This window comes from Rhineura floridana, chromosome 4, assembly GCF_030035675.1.
Source record: "Rhineura floridana isolate rRhiFlo1 chromosome 4, rRhiFlo1.hap2, whole genome shotgun sequence".
NCBI lineage: Eukaryota > Metazoa > Chordata > Lepidosauria > Squamata > Rhineuridae > Rhineura > Rhineura floridana.
In genome coordinates this window covers 100,869,484-100,886,779 of record NC_084483.1, presented here as the reverse complement: position 1 = coordinate 100,886,779, position 17,296 = coordinate 100,869,484, and the positions used below count along the sequence as shown (strand labels likewise).

At 43.9% G+C, this 17,296-nt stretch overlaps 1 protein-coding gene across 7 annotated transcripts in view; it reads right to left on the bottom strand.

Annotated features, from left to right (window-relative positions):
- The window catches only part of LAMA2 (laminin subunit alpha 2), a 748,112-nt gene that overhangs the window by 500,320 nt on the left and 230,496 nt on the right, over nucleotides 1-17,296 (bottom strand). For all 7 annotated transcript variants that reach the window (XM_061623807.1, XM_061623808.1, XM_061623810.1 and 4 more), the window contains exon 4: nucleotides 16,106-16,348. In XM_061623807.1, the coding sequence (XP_061479791.1) occupies nucleotides 16,106-16,348 (243 nt within the window). The remainder of the gene's footprint in view (nucleotides 1-16,105; nucleotides 16,349-17,296) is intronic.

Below are 17,296 nucleotides of genomic sequence, written 5' to 3'. Positions count from 1 at the left end.
TAAGATTTCTATGTGTAAGGCATGTCTGTGTTTGTCTCAAGGATGTAGTCTCTTTGCCTGACTTCCACTTTCTCATAACTAATGACTTCTGTTAAAGCCCCTTTTACTGCACTGCTGTACTTATGAAGAATCAATACTGCATTAATACTCTAGATCTCTCCATGGGGAGTGTGCTTTTATCTTACAGGACAATCAAATGCAGTTTGATTAAAGAAAATGGGCAGATGCTTCATGTTGCTCCTTTTAAGGTATTTTTAAACTAAATAAATCAGAAGATTGTTCATGGCTAGGTTGTATAACATTATCTTTTTAGATCACATTACAAAGTTCACTATCCATTCTCAGATATTAAAACATATCAGCTTATTCACTCTAAATATGGATTTTATTGTGACCCTTAGCTATTCATCTCCACCATTCAGTGACTGAGTTAGATCCAGGATCTCTAAGCATGGCTTTTAAGAAGTTTAGCAGTTCATCGGCACGATTAATTTGTGAAGCACTTTCCTTCCCAGGAATACTTGTCATACAGGTCTATACATATGGGGCTCAATGCATGTGTCAGCTACCAACAAAGAGGAAGGGTCAAGCAATAGATCACAGGATGCAACGGAAAATTAAAACAAAGCTGACTTAATATTCTTCTTTCAATGTGACTTTCACATTGTTGTGAAGCATGTGTCACAATACTGGACCATCCCCAACTGCAGCAGAAGAAATGCATGAGGGCAGTGTTGAGCACCATCAACTCTGAAGGTGTGGTCGGAGGGCATGTGATACAACTACCTTGCTGAAATTAATCAAGTATATGTCAATGTCTAGATGGGAGACTGCCTTGGAACTTTCAGCACACAGGAACCCTGACCAATAGGTGTCTAGATATGCTGGGACCATGGCTGGATATAGGATGCATATTTATCAACTGGTGTCTTGAATGCAAGTCGTCAACTGCTGACTTGTATGTGTGAATGAGTCATAATAGATCACAAGTCACAGATGCACTTTTGTCTCACATATCCTAAGACACCATGTTTTCAAAGTCTTGCTGTGTATTCTCAAGAGGGGATGATTGAGAGATGCACATGCCTGTGTGATATAGCCCATCTGAGAAAAAGCTACGGTGGCCCCAGAGATCAGGATAAGCCAAATGGGGCCTGAGATTTACAGAGAGGAGAGTGATGAAGGTGCATTTGCTGCACATCTCTTGTGCAACTGGGAACTGAACTAATCAGGCACAGAAAGAGGTATGTGTTTGGGGAATATGGTATGGAATAGGACCTATATACTATAGGTATAGAGCAGAGCTTGTAAAAGTTACTTGTTTGGACTACAACTCCCATCAGCCCACTCCCATCAGCCCACTCCAGTGGCTATGCTGGCTGGGGCTGATGGGAGTTGTAGTTTAAAAAAGTAACTTTTCCAAGCTCTGGTATATATAGTTATGGCGGAGGATTGTTGCATGCTGCTTGTATATGCTCACTGTCTGTTTCTCTAACTGAGATGTGACTGTTGTGTCTTTGTGCACATATGTTTATGGTATCCATGTGCACTGCTTTTGCATTGTTGAGTCATAGAGCAGTCTGCAAACCACATGCATAGTTACATATTCTGCTGCTTCCTTAAGGAATACATGTCATCGGGAGTCAAAACATACTTGTGGATGGGACACTGTCCTGTTGTGTTATTTTTGCTTTATTTGCAAAGCACTACAAAGTACCTCTGACTGAAACTTGTACAAGTCTGACAAAAGCTGTTAAAACACTAACATTGAAATGATAGATAACTTAATGAATTGCAGTATGATGGAGAACAGAAAACCTCACAGATAAGCTACTAAATGTATTGTTCTATGGGGTAATGGGGAGTGAGAGGAGAAACCCTGCTGAGAATAGGAACACAGGAATCTGTCTTATACTGAGTCAGACCATTGGTCCCTCCAGCTCAGTATTGTCTGGCAGCGGCTATCCAGGATTTAAGACAGGATTCTCTCCTAGCTTTACCTGGTGCTGCCAGGGAACCTGGAACTTTTTGCATGCAAGGCAGATGCTCTACCGCTGGGCAACAGCCCTTCCCCAAGGAAGGGGCTACATATAGATGCATGTGGAAGAGCAATGTCCCCCCCCCACATGCTTTGACAATCTCTGTGTGCACACATCTACAGACATAGAAATTATATGCATGCACGCTCTGGGTCACTCTGGACTGTTGTTTTTGTTTGATTTTGGGTTTTTTGGGGGTGTATTCTGCAACATACCATTGACACAATAATAGTGTGTTAGTAGAGGATTTATACTGGACCATCCACACATCATTCTGCTTCATCAGTTGTTCTGCAACGACTCCCCAATGTTATTGCATTATTGCCATTTGGAGGGGCACTCTTGCACCATACTGTAACAAAAGCAGGACAAATACCAAACCAGAGAATTTCTTGTATAAAAAATTACAGGAATTCAGCAGGAAGTTATGGAAGTTATGGGACATGCACTGTTTGGAAACAGTGCCCCCCCATGCTTTTGCAAGTGAAGGAAGGATTGCATAAAATGCCTGATATCATCATGACTACAGATCATCATAAATACACATTAAAAAGGATGTCTGGAGGGCCCTCTGTGTGTTCAAAAAGGGGATCTCCAAAATACAAGATATCTGTTTACATGGAGAGAATCTTCATGCATATAAACATACTCCTGAGTCAGCTATAAACGTAAGTATACTATACATTTCCCTATATCCATGTATACCTATATGGAGAAAAATATGATATGAGAATCACACATTAGGGACAAGAAAAAAAGAAACTAAATCAAATTAGATGCCACCCTCTGTCAGGATGCAGGATTGGGGCCTTGCTGTTTCAGAGGATGAGGAGGGGGAGGAGATCATTTGGTCAGAGCCGTGTGAAGAAGAACCAGAGGAAGGGGGGGAATCCCAGAGATAGAACTGTCTAGCAGTAAAGACCTTGAAACTCTCACAGACACAGATTCTTCCCGTGAGCTTCCCACGCCTCCTCCCCTTTCAAGACTAGAGCAGTTGGAAAGGGAGGGAGGGCAAGGGGGACTTCAACTCCCGTCTCAGCCAGAGAAAAGCCAACCTGACGGTTTAAACATAGGCCCCCCTCTTTCCCCAATACCGGAGTCAGAATCCTCAGAAGGGGAGGGGCAGTGCTTCCCCCTTCACCATGCACAAGAAGGCAGCAAAAGAGAGCAAGGGGGAGAGAGGAGGGGTGTGGATGAGAGTACTTTGAGGCGGAGTGAGAGAATTCGCGCCAGAAAGTCCCCTTTTTAAGGGACGGGGGAACAGGGATTCCTTGTTCTGTCAACTCTCTTCTATGTCGCAGGATATGTGTTATAGTGTTGCTTCATGAGAAGGTGCAGTTTTTGTCTGGATACCATTTTAATAAAAACTGAATTGCTTTCATCAACTGGTCTGGTTCCTGAGTCCCGTCCTGGACACGACAGTTTGACAGAACCACCTACTTCACCCTCAATGCTTCCACCGCTTGAACGTGACAAGATGGAGAAGGGAGCAGCAGGGGGAACAAATCCCACTTCAGAGACGGAAGAAGTGCGACGGCTGAGGACTAATGTGGCAGATTTACAGGCAGTTATCCAAACCTTGTTGGCGGCAGTTAGGACATTGAAGACTGACAATCAGACCTTGAAAACCATGATAGACCAGATGCAGGCAGCCCCTCCAGCCGCTGTGGTGAAGATTCCTATTGGATTACCACCAAAATATGCGGGACAGAGTGACGAGCTCTCCACCTTCGTGGCTCAATGTGAATTGTATTTGGACATTAGGAATGCAGAATTCCCTAGTAATGTGGCCAAAGTGGCCTTTGTGATCAGCCTTTTGGAAGGGGAAGCTGCCAAATGGGTCACTCCGTACCTGGTGAGAAAGGATGGCCTTCTAGGAAGATATAGAGGATTTATGCAAGCCATGACCGAGATGTTCCAGGACCCTCAAAGAGCTGAGACAGTGGTGAGGCAGTTGGGTGCCTTGAAGCAAGGGAAAGGAACTGTTTCAGAGTACACTAATGCCTTTAAAATTCTGTCCCAGGAAACTGGTTATAATGAAGCAGCCTTGATGTTTATGTACCAGAGTGGACTGAATGCCAAGATCTTGGATGATTTGGCCAGAACTACCCCCCCAACTAATCTGCCTGGGCTGATTAGGCTGTGCCTGCAGATCGATCACCGGTTGGAAGGAAGGCATCTGGAGAAGAAACAGGAGGCCCAGAGGTATTCAGCTTCAGCATCTCGCAGCAAGGCCCTTTCAACTTCAGGAATATCAGGTAATGCGGCCGAGGGACAAGGAGGGGCTCGGCCGAAGCTGTCAGAAGAAGAAAAAGAGAGGCAACATCGAGAACGTCTCTGCTTTTACTGTTAAAAGCCGGGCCATGTGGCTAGGGATTGCGGACTTAAAGGGGGGGAAACAGAGCCGTCAGGAAACTAAAGTACCCAGCTCTCGTACAGGCTGGAGGGCTGGGGGCTGCGTTGTACAAAGGGCCTCCGGTAGCACAACCCCCTTCAAAAGGAGTTTTGGTGCTACCTATCCGGATTACAAGTTCCACAGGAGTAATGTTTAACTCCACAGTGCTAATTGACAGTGGAGCCTCTACAAATTTCATTGATGCAAAGTTGGCAAACCGTTACAGAATTTCCCAATGGAAATTGGACACCCCCTTGTCCGTGGAAACCATTGATGGGAGACCCTTGAAATCTGGAGGGGTGACGCGAGCCACGGAGGAATTGAAACTACAAATTCCTGGGCACGATGAGTTCATTTCATTGTATGTGTCAGATCTCTCGAACTTTGATGTGATTCTGGGAATGCCCTGGTTAGCAAAGCATGACCCAAAGATAGATTGGAAGGAAGCGGTGGTGTGTTTTACTTCTCAGTACTGCCACGAGGACTGTCAACCAGAAGTAACCGCAAACACTCTGGCAGGGGCAGTGCAGGAAGTCAAGGAAGTGGCCCTTCCCTTGAAATATGTGGATTTTAAAGATGTGTTTGATGAGAAAGAAGCAGAGACCTTACCTCCTCATCGTCCTTATGACTTTGCAATTGATTTAGTGCCAGGAGTGAGCATTCCATCGGGAAGAATTTACTCTCTTACAGAGAAAGAGAGAGAGGCTCTGAGGGAGTTTTTGGAGAAAAATCTGAAGTGAGGATTTATTCGTCCCTCACAGTCCCCCACTGGAGCCCCCTTGCTGTTCGTGAAGAAGAAAGGAGGTGAACTCAGACCCTGTAATGACTACCGTGCCTTAAATCAAATCACTATTCCTAACGGCTATCCGTTGCCCCTGATTCCGGAGTTGTTGCGCTCTGCACAAATCTTCACGAAACTGGACTTAAGAGGAGCATACAATCTGATCCAAATGAGGGAGGGGGACGAATGGAAGACAGGGTTTGTTACCTCCTATGGTCAATTTGAATATTTGGTGATGTCTTTCGGGCTATGTGGAAGTCCTGGCGTGTTTCAAAGGTTCATGAACGAAGTATTTAGAGACCTCCTGGATAAGTATGTCATTTGTTATCTAGATGATATTCTAGTGTTTTCAAACAACCAAGAAGATCATGATCAGCACGTGAAAACTGTGTTGGAAAGACAGAGAGAACCACTTGTATGCTAACTTAGAGAAATGTGGGTTTGACCTATCGTCTTTGGACTTTCTTGGATATCGAATCTCAGCAGGAGGAGTGGAAATGGATCCAGAAAAAGTGAGTTGTATATTGGATTGGGGTCAGCCAGCCACTAAAAAGGATGTACAACGTTTTTTGGGATTTGCCAATTACTACAGAAAGTTCATCCCAGGCTTTTCCAAGTTAACAGCCCCCCTTACTGACTGTTTAAGGGGAAAAGGAAAATTTCAATGGACAGAGAACGCTGCAAGCTCCTTCGAGGAGCTGAAAAGAAAATTCGCATCTAGGCCTGTTTTGCGTTTTCCTGACCCTACCCGCCCTTTCGTCGTGGAAGCGGATGCTTCGGACTTTGCCATCGGGGGGGTTCTCTTACAACTGGACATGGAAGGAAAGGAGCTGCATCCCTGTGCGTACTTTTCCACAAAATTAAAGGATGCCGAAAAAAATTATACAGTGTGGGAAAAGGAGCTGCTGGCCATCAAGGATTCTTTTGAGAACTGGAGACAGTATTTGGAGGGAACTCAGCATCAGATAGAAGTGCGTTCTGACCATAAGAACTTGGAAAGTCTACAAATGGCCCAAAAGCTGAACCAGAGACAGATACACTGGTCGCAGTTTTTTGCCAGGTTTAACTTCAGGATTACTTACCATGCCCATGCCAAAAATCAGAGAGCAGATGCTCTATCCAGGCAACCGCAATACAAAGGAGGTGAAGCTGACAATCAACCCCAGTACGTTGTCCCGCCGGAGAAGCTGATGTTGGGATCATGTCAGCCTTCATGGGAAGAGGAGCTCAGAAAGGCACAGCAGGGGGATCCATGCATGCAACAGTATATCCAGGAGATGGAACAAGATCAGGATTCAGAAGTAAGTTTTCATTGGAGAGATGGACTGTTGTGGTTTAAAGCTGCCAGATATGTGCCAAAGGGGGATCTAAGACTCAGAATCTTGCATCAATGTCATGACTCTATCACAACTGGGCATTTTGGCATCTTTAAGACCATTCAGAATGTAGCCAAGGACTTTTGGTGGCCCCAAATGCGCCGAGATATTGAGAACTATGTAAAATCCCACTCTGTCTGTATGTGGGCAAAAACAGACACAGGAAAACCGACAGGGTTGCTGCAGCCTCTACCTACCCCGAGCGAACCCTGGAAGGACCTTTCCATGGATTTTATAACTGATTTACCGAAGTCACAAGGAATGACGGCTATACTGGTCATTGTGGATTCACTCACTAAAATGGCACATTTCCTTCCTTGCTCAGGGGCCTTAGAAGCTAGAGAGACAGCCAAACTGTTCATAAAGGAAATCTACCGATTGCATGGGTTGCCCAATAGCTTAATCTCAGATCGGGGAACTCAGTTCACAGCTAAATTTTGGAGGGCAGTTTGGAAACAGCTGCAGACGGAGTTAAAACTTTCTTCGGCTCATCACCCCCAGACGGACGGGCAGACTGAGAGACAATGCGGTTTTGGAAAGGTATTTACGCTGTTATGTGTCTTATCAACAGACTGACTGGGTTTCCTATTTGCATTTTGCAGAATTTGCTTATAATAACTCCTTGCATACCAGCACTGGACAAACACCTTTCTTTGCTAACTATGGATTTCACCCCAAGGCCTTCCCCAGCAGTACAGAGAGCGTGCCTGTGCCTGCTGCAGGGGAATTTCTGCAGGAACTTCAGGCAGTACAGCAGGTACTGAAACAGCAATTAAACGAGGCCAAAATTGAGTATAAACGAGTTGCTGATCAGCATCGAAGAGAGGCCCTCCCCCTTCAACTAGGAGACCAGGTATGGTTGTCTACCCGCTTCCTCCAGATGCCGGGCAAATGTAGGAAGTTGCAGGATAAGAGAAATTAATCCAGTGGCTTATCGTCTGAAGTTGCCAGCTACTTTCAAAATACATCCTGTGTTTCATCGCTCCTTGTTAATGAAAGCAGCCCCTCCCAGCGAGTTACGACCGGTGGAGCCCCCAGGGGCACCAATTCTAGTGAATGAGCAACCTGAGTTCGAAGTGGCAGAGATTCTTGATTCCAGGAGAAAGCGTAATAAATTACAGTATTTGATTCACTGGAAGGGTTATGGGCCAGCTGACAGATCATGGGAAAATGAGATAGATGTGCATGCCCCAGACTTAGTGAAAGAATTCCATCAACAGTTTCCCCGTCGTCCTAAGCCTACAAGTGGGGGGGGGAGCACAGCATAAGGGGATGGTGTCAGGATGCAGGATTGGGGCCTTGCTGTTTCAGAGGATGAGGAGGGGGAGGAGATCATTTGGTCAGAGCCATGTGAAGAAGAACCAGAGGAAGGGGGGAATCCCAGAGATAGAACTGTCTAGCAGTAAAGACCTTGAAACTCTCACAGACACAGATTCTTCCCGTGAGCTTCCCACACCTCCTCCCCTTTCAAGACTAGAGCAGTTGGAAAGGGAGGGAGGGCAAGGGGGACTTCAACTCCCGTCTCAGCCAGAGAAAAGCCAACCTGACGGTTTAAACATAGGCCCCCCTCTTTCCCCAATACCGGAGTCAGAATCCTCAGAAGGGGAGGGGCAGTGCTTCCCCCTTCACCATGCACAAGAAGGCAGCAAAAGAGAGCAAGGGGGAGAGAGGAGGGGTGTGGATGAGAGTACTTTGAGGCGGAGTGAGAGAATTCGCGCCAGAAAGCCCCCTTTTCAAGGGACAGGGGGAACAGGGATTCCTTGTTCTGTCAACTCTCTTCTATGTCGCAGGATATGTGTTATAGTGTTGCTTCATGAGAAGGCGCAGTTTTTGTCTGGATATCATTTTAATAAAAACTGAATTGCTTTCATCAACTGGTCTGGTTCCTGAGTCCCGTCCTGGACACGACACCCTCCATCAGATATTAAACTGATTCACGACTTCAGAGCTGATTTCTGATTTTACTAATTAGTCAGAAAAAGATGATAAAAATGAAGAAAGTGATGCGTCAGACACTTCATTGAAAATCATGGGGTCATTCAAAAGTTCAGCTTAAAATAAATATCAAGCTAAACAAAAACCCCTATATCTTCTGCAGAAAAAGAAACAATATTACTAAGAGTTAATGTCCCTAGAATAATTTCTACATAACAAGATTAATAAAAACATAGGCACCAGGTCTAATCCTTAAAAACAAGAAACCAACTGCTTTTATAAAGAATGAAATTAAATGCAAATAACAGTGGTTTCAATGCAAGTGAAATGAAGCAAAAAATCACCATGGTAACCATTAAGTTTTCATTTTCAGATTAATAAAAATTGTAAGAATCAAAAGCAAAGGTGCCTGCTTTGTAAAGGTTTTGAAAAGGCTGAAATTTTATTAGCTAACAGGAAAGTAAGTATAAGGGTAGTTAATCCAAAAGGTGGGAACAAGGCTAAAAAGGGGGGAGTTCTGACTGACACCTCCCTGACATGAAACCTCTGCTCTTTCAAGAGCACCACTAGAATGGCTGCAGCCACAGCCATGTCCGAGCCGCTGGTGCTGCCGTTCTTGACCAGAGAGCCACTCTTCAGAGGCATCCGTGCCAGATGCTGCTCACAGCTAAAGAGGCTGGAGGAGGGGCTCACTACTCTTAAATAGCACATGGTGTAGCCCAGCTCCCCAGTGCCAGCGTTGTGTGCATGACTGCTGTCACAGATCTTCTCAAGGCATGGTCGCAAAGCTCCACTGTCGCCAAAGTACATTGCTGCCAGCGACGAATGGGAAATCTCATGGAGAAAACCACCACACACTCCTAATTAGTGCTGAAAAGAAAGCTCACACAAATATGGCACATTTCTTACCATTATTGTTACACTAGGATCCTAGCACAGCTAAAAAACAGCAAACTCCATAGAACTGAGTGTAACATGCTATTGTTAATGTTAAACTCCCATAAAGCCTAACAATGAAACCTGAAATCCATGCTACCACTTAGATTTGTTGGTGAAACCCAAGTTAGGCCTGGTTTTGGCACTGAGATGGCCTTGGTCGCCCTGTTTGATGACCTATGTCAGGAGAGAGACAGAGGGAGTGTAACTCTGTTGATTCTCCTTGATCTCTCAGCAGCTTTTGATACCATCGACCATGGTATCCCTCTGGAGAGGCTCGCGGAGTTGGGAGTTGGAGGTACTGCTTGGCAGTGGTTCCGCTCCTACTTGGCGGGCCGTCTCCAGAAGGTAGTGCTGGGGGAACATTGCTCAACACCGTGGGCTCTCTAATGTGGAGTCCCGCAGGGGTTGGTTTTGTCTCCTATGCTTTTCAACATCTACATGAAGCCGTTGGGTGCGGTCATCAGGAGTTTTGGAGTGCGCTGTCATCAGTATGCTGCTGACATGCAGCTCTACTTCTCCTTTTCATCCTCGTCAGGTGAGGCTATCGATGTGCTCAACCGTTGCCTGGCCGTGACAATGGACTGGATGAGAGCTAACAAACTGAGGCTCAATCCTGAAAAGACTGAGATGCTGTTGGTGGATGGTTTCTCTGATCGGATGGTGGATATATACCCTGTCCTGGATGGGGTTACACTCCCCCTAAAGGAGCAGGTTCATAGTCTGGGAGTCTTCTTAGACTCTTCCCTCTCACTTGAGGCTCAAGTAGCCTCGGTGGCTTGGAATGCGTTCTACCAACTTCGATTGGTAGCCCAGCTACGTCCCTATCTGAGTAAGGAGGACCTTACATCAGTTGTACATGCTCTGGTAACCTCGCGCTTGGACTACTGCAATGCGCTCTACGTAGGGCTACCTTTGAAGACAGCTTGGAAGCTACAGCTAGTGCAAAATGCAGTGGCCAGATTGTTAACAAGGACCAAGCGGTCCGAGCACATAACACCTGTTCTGGCTCGCCTGCACTGGTTGCCAATATGCTTCCGGGCCAGATTCAAAGTGTTAGTATTAACCTATAAAGCCTTATACGGCGTGGGACCACGATACCTGTTGGAACGCCTCTCCCAATATGAACCGACCCGTACACTATGGTCTACTACGAAGGCCCTCCTCTGGGTTCCAACTCATAGGGAGGCCCGGAGGGTGGTGACAAGACCTAGGGCCTTCTCAGTGGTGGCCCCCGAATTGTGGAATAGTCTCCCTGAGGAGGTGCTCTTGGCGCCGACATTGTTATCCTTTCGGCGCCAAGTTAAAACCTTCCTCTTCTCTGAGGCATTTTAATTTAAGTCACTTAGTTTTAAATCCGCTGTAACTGTTTTTATATTGTTTTATTTTATATGCTTTGTTTTATTATATTGTGTGATTTTATTGTATTTCTGTTGTTCACCGCCCAGAGAGCTATTGCTAGTCGGGCGGTATAAAAATCTAATAAATAAATAAATAAAATAAATAAATATGAAATGAAAATTCACATTGTTTCTACAAAGCACAATATTAGGCATTTATTATTTAACTAGGGGCCCCCAAGGCTCCTTCTCTCCTCACCTGCTCCACAGATAATCAAACCAAGGTTTCTCTCCCCTCAATGGGTCACCAAACTTCCTGTTCTCCCTGGTCACCAAGCTTTTTTTTTTTTTGCAGGCCTTGCAGTAGTGACACTGAGGCCTCTCAGAGATGCCCCAGCCCGCCGCTCCATGGCTTGGCCAAGCCACTGACCACTGGCTCTCCTGCTGGCTCTCCCACTCTCCCTGCCTCCCCCAGATGGATTGACACATTTCCTCCTTTTTCCCCCTACATGTTGCCAACCTTTCTCCTCTCTTGCCCTCCCTGTTTGCCAAACGTTGTCATTTCAAGGCCTGGCAGTAGCAACGGCATGGCCTGCTAGAGCTGCCCCAACATGTTGCTCTGCAGCTCAGCCAGGTTGCTGGCCTTCACTGCCTGTTCGCTCGTTCTCCTGCTGGCTCCCCCCCGGGTCACCATGCTTGCCCCTCTCCTTCCCCCTCAGCTAGTCATCAACATTTCCTCTACTGCTGGTTCTCCCCTCTCCCCCCCCCACGTGTCTCCAAGCTTGCTCCCCTCCCCTGGTCACCAAGGTTCTCAGAGTTACCCCACCTGTTGCTTCATCATCACACTGTAGTTTGCAGTCCCACCTGTCTGTGGCAAAGCAAACTGCAGTCTGACGGTTCAGGGTTTACAAAAATATTATAAATTAGATAGAAATCTATATTTGTTTTTATACATTCATTTTATCTTTTTAATTATAATTAGAAAACCAAGAAGCTCTTTATGGTTCACTTGTCCGTAAAGCACAGCTATCATTTCATTCATTGGTGATCACTTGTGGCTGAGTAAGATTGTTTTCCAAGATAAGGTCTTTAACAGTGGGTCCGTAAGTGACTGTGGAGGCCAATTCTGGATCCACACAGCCTCCCACAGCGAGGACATACGTTTCCAGATGGAAGATGGTCACGATGAGGATTTGTTTGACATGCCTTCCGCTTAGCTCATTTGTCCCGTTCACCCTGTATTCATGCTTCTTCAAAGTCCACAGCACCTTTGATAATAGCCGACCTCCATTTGGGACGTTCATGGGCCAAGGCTTCCCAGTTCTCGATGTTCATGTTACATTTTTTTTAGATTCGCTTTAAGAACATCTTTAAACCTCTTTTGCTGTCCACCAATGTTCCGTTTTCCATCCATAAGTTGGGAGTAAAGTAGCTGCTTTGGAAGACAGCGATTAGGCATTTGAACAACATGGCTGGTCTAGCGAAGTTGATGTTGAAGGATCATTGTTTCAACATTGGTAGTCTGCTTCTTCCAAAATGCTAACATTAGTCCGTCATTAGTCCAATTGATCTACCTATCAATCACTGATGCACGCGCAATGTACTATATGAATCAGAAACAAGCCCTTTGAACACATCCAAAAATGCAAACTAGGAATGGAACATTTGCCATTTGATCATTCTTTTAGGGTCCAATTTTCGGCTGAAGTTCCATTGGCTCAGGGTCTATAGCATTTGACAGAAGCTGTCCAATGCCAGTGGAACACTGGATATGCCACCACCATGTAAAATACACCAGTGCAGCATCTCACATATGCCTGCAAACCATGCTGCCCATGTGGAACATATACCAGCAGAACAGTTGGAACAGAGTGGAGTCCAGGATGGCATGTGGGTGCCACAGCAGAGGAATATACTTAAACAGCATCCTATACCCTTCAATCTATGACAATACCTCTGTCAACAGCCCAACTTTATGCCAGCTCCATAAGTGGTGCAACAAATGTCCTTTCCATTGACACAAATTAGCCATATTGATGTCAATGATTGCACATCATCCATATCACCATGAAAGAATGGACATATGTGTTCATTTCTGTTTCTCTTAGCTTCTCCTTTTCCCAGTCTTAAGTTCAGTTGTTCACATTTCTGCATCATTCTGTGATTTTTAAAGTCTGATTTCTCAGCATGTTAATGCACATTTCTCATATTTTTGTATAAAATTTTGCCTAACATGCACATTTTGGGGAGCAGTGTTCCCTAACATACTGAGTTTTGGTATGTTGTTTTTCACTAACATGTGCAATTTATGCATACTTTCCTCTAAAATATACATTTCTGTAAACATAGTTTAGTTGGAGAAGGGCATTGTAAGATTTAGGGAAGTGTGAATTTCAAAGGATAGCTGTGTTTCAGTTTGTGTATTGTTTGGGAAAATGAAAACATAAACTGAACAAAATTCCTCCCCCATTCCTATCACTATGACAGACCATAGGATATGAATCACAGCTCATCACCATAATATAGATACAACTCAAGGAGACCATAACTTAGACGATATGGCATGTGGCATGGGGGAATATCACTCTGGTCCCATATTGTGCAGACTTACAGCTCAAAAAGGGGAACTCTGGAGAGGAGAAATGATAGAAAATGTGCACTCTGCAGAAAACAGCCTAGGTGTACATACTCATGAGAATTTGAGCCCATTGCTATCACTTGTCTGCCCAACAGATACATCACTTTGAGACTCCAGACACAAACATCCAATACCCAACTCCACTGTAGTCCAGCAACTGGGATGCTCCCTAAGGAAGTGATCAAGGGAATTGGGGAGGAGAGAACATGCTGCCGAGTACAACTGCTGTGATGGTCTCTCAAATCTGTCTCATGACTATAGCCTTAAAAAAATCTAGAGTTCTTGCCAGTAAGTCCAGGAAACTGCACAGTCACAAGGGGAAGGATTTGCCTCAACAGCAAAGCTCTCTTCATTACATCTTGCAATCCATAAGTAATATAGAGGACCAGGCAAAACTACAGTAACTTAAAGTGGTAACATATTGTGACAAATATCAGAGTTGTAATTCACAGCTATTATAGATATAAAACTATGCCTTTTGATCTAAGCTTTGGTCAAATGAATCAGAGTGAAATAAAGATGCCTAAAATACAGGAAAAGTAATTAATTCATGTGACAGTAGATGAAAGGAAGCCAAGAATACTTGCTCCTCATATTACATTATGTTGTAAGATTAACTTGGGAAAACTAGGATTGTACAAGCAAACACATATACTGTAGTTATATAGTAACTCACAAGTCATGAGAAGAAAGTCCAAGACAATAATTTAAAAAGAACAGAGGACTAAGTGAAATTCCATAGAGGATAATGAAAAATTGCTGAAAATTATGGAACTATCTCTGGAAAGCAATAGTAAAAGTAATAATAATATCTAAATGGCGGTGACTAATGATAAAAAATCAGTCATCAGTCTGAATGACTACAGCACTCTAGTACTAATAGTACTAGTATTATAGTACTAGTAAAATATGTCTAGAATTAAATGTAGTCTTCAGCCTTCCCTTTAAATATAGAAAAATAATAATTGCACACAATTTCTACAACCATAACAAAGGCTAATTCTTTCTGCACTGCAGAATACTGAATGTATTGGATTATATCCACCTAGGTCATTCTCAGATTAGTCCCACTGAAATTAATGAATTTAAATAATTTAAGCACATTGATTTCAACGGGTCTGTTCTGACTAAGGCTTAAACTGGATATCACCCATCATATTTAATTTTGCTTGTTAAAAATTTTGGATGTAGATCAAAGGATGTTGTTGCCCCAGAACATGGCACTATAATAATAATAATAATAATAATAATAATTTATTTATACCCAGCCTTTCAGCCAAAGGCCCTCAAGCCGGCTTACAAAGAAAAATAAACACAAGTATAAAAATACATCAATGAGATGAGACGGGGGGGGGGAAGTCCAGGAAAGAAACTCAGAATAAATTACATACATCCATTGCTGCCCTGCTCAGAGCTCCTCTCACAGCTATGTCCGTTTGCTCAAGTCCTTTCCATCTGGTCTAGCAGTGGTGGTGGTGGTGATCTGTGCTCAAACTGCCATTGTCCCTGACTACTGGTTATGCTGGCTAGGCATAATGGGAATTGGAATCCAAGAACCTCTGGAGAATCACAGGTTCCTCACCCTTGATCTGGTCCATACTCTCCAAAATTTACAGTTCAAGCACCCTGGCATATAAACAACCTGAAAAATGTCACTAGTCTCATACAAACTCGTTTTGCTTCTCTCAGAATTCTCCAGATATTTCTACTAAGCAGGAAGCCCTAAATTTGCTTTTAGGTTTCACTTAAGGTGAAATTCAGTGTAACTTTAATTCTAGTTCTAATAATCAAATTTGTCTACTACACAGATATTTGTCTCATCAGACTAGACTTCCAATATTCAGTGCTTGTGAAGTAGCTGATATTAGTGATGGTCACAAAATTTAAATTTGAGGGTGTTTGAGGTCAGAAAGAAATGCCTTGTCTTTGAATATCCCAACATGAGCCACACATATTATGACCTCTAGTTCTGCCCTTTCCCCATGCCCCTATCCCAACTTTATCAATTGGTGGCAGTGGAGAGGGCTGACTATCAGATTTTCATTAGGCCACAGCCACTTAGTAGTGTCCACCACCACCATGAACCATGGTAAAAGACATAACTTCATTTCCTATGGCTGATGGTCCTGCACATGCTGCCATTATGTTTAGGAAAGGCTTGGTGGAGTGGGTAGTGCTCAGCTTTGGAGCAAAATGTTGTGGGAAATGAAATTCCCCTGAAAAAATCTTATTAAGACTTTAATATGATTCTTCTGCGATGGTTTGCAAATGATACAGCCACAGAAGAAGCAAGTCAAAACACAACCATGTTTTGTTGCCTAGGCACCTCTCCCCCTGCTCCAGCACCTTGAGCAAAATGTGTTCATCTTTAAAGGTCTCAAGCATCAAATAAAAAGGGCTCACAAGCTTTTTAGCCTGTAAATGATGTTGCAAAGCTCTGGGGTCACAAACCTTCACCTATCCTTGTATAGTCATTATTACTGGACATAAATTTTGTAAAGGTCTGACTAGTTGTTCTTCTGTACTTCAGGACAGCAAACTATGACTATGTTTGAAAATTCCTAATCTTATGTGTACACAATCATTAAATGATAGGGACATGCATATATTCAACAGGGAAGGTTGGTTGCCACCATATTGACAGCTGTAGTACTCCCCATCTTACCTCTCCATTCTCCAGCGGATGGATCTTTGAGTAATAAGAAGTGCATATGACTTCATCATCTTTTGTATATGATGGTGGTCCAGTGCGGGGAAGAATGTTGTAGCGAGTCAGACATTCTGTGTCTGTGATAGCATAGTACTGCCAGGGTTCATAGTTGACACCATCTAGTGAACGTTCCAAAATCCAGTTCCCAGGTCGTGGTGCATTAGCTGCTTTTACAATGACATAAGCAATCTGGAACACCTGGGAGAATGTAAAAAACAAAACCAGAATAACTTGTTGAGGTATCTTTTTCATTATTTTTACTGGTCTACCATACTTACTCTAAAGAATCTAGTGGAATATAGTGAAAGTTTAGTGCTCATTTCCATGATAAATGATTCCTGAAATAATCTGTTTGTAAGGTTGGGAACCTGGAAAATCACAGGAGTTTTGTGCTAGCTAAAGCTGCTCACATGACAGGAATCCCAGCATGCAATCTGTTCCCGCCCTTTAGGTGTGTATTTTATTTTATTTTTTGCTTGATTAAAATCGTACTGGTATTCCAGTTGTAGGTGCAGGTAGCAGCTTTCCCTTCTGCCTTTTCCCACACACATGGACCTAAAAAAATGTTGTCTCACAGCAAGAAGGATCAAATTTCTCCATTTCTTCCTCTGCCTCCTCAGGTAACTTAATATGCTTTGGATTGCTGTTTTCAATCTAACGATAGAGGTAAATAGGCTTTAATCAAAGAATAAACTCCATTTTTTAGAAGCTCAACTGCTAAAAACTACTACTGGTCTATTGGCATACACCAGCAAAAATGAGAAAAAACAAAGCTCGTGCTAACTCACACAGTGAATTATGGGGGAGCTACAGTGTGCATGTGTTTACGGGTGAGGGACAAAAAGAAGACATTGTTCATTGCAGCGGTGTGAAAGACATTTGCGTAAAATGTGTAAACAGGGCTCCACAATGCTGGAGGGGGTGCCCAGGGGCAACCATGTCAAGAGCCCGACATGCCTCACTGTTCCACAGCATGACAAGGGCTTCAACGGGGTTACCTGCTCTGTCTACTGGAAACTCCCCCTGGGCATTCATTAATCCCATGGATTCCATTAGTCTCCGGGAGAGGACCATCTTAATCTGTCACCACCCCTGCAGGGGATGATCAGAGCCATAAGTCTAAATTTACCAGGAAATGGTCTGAGA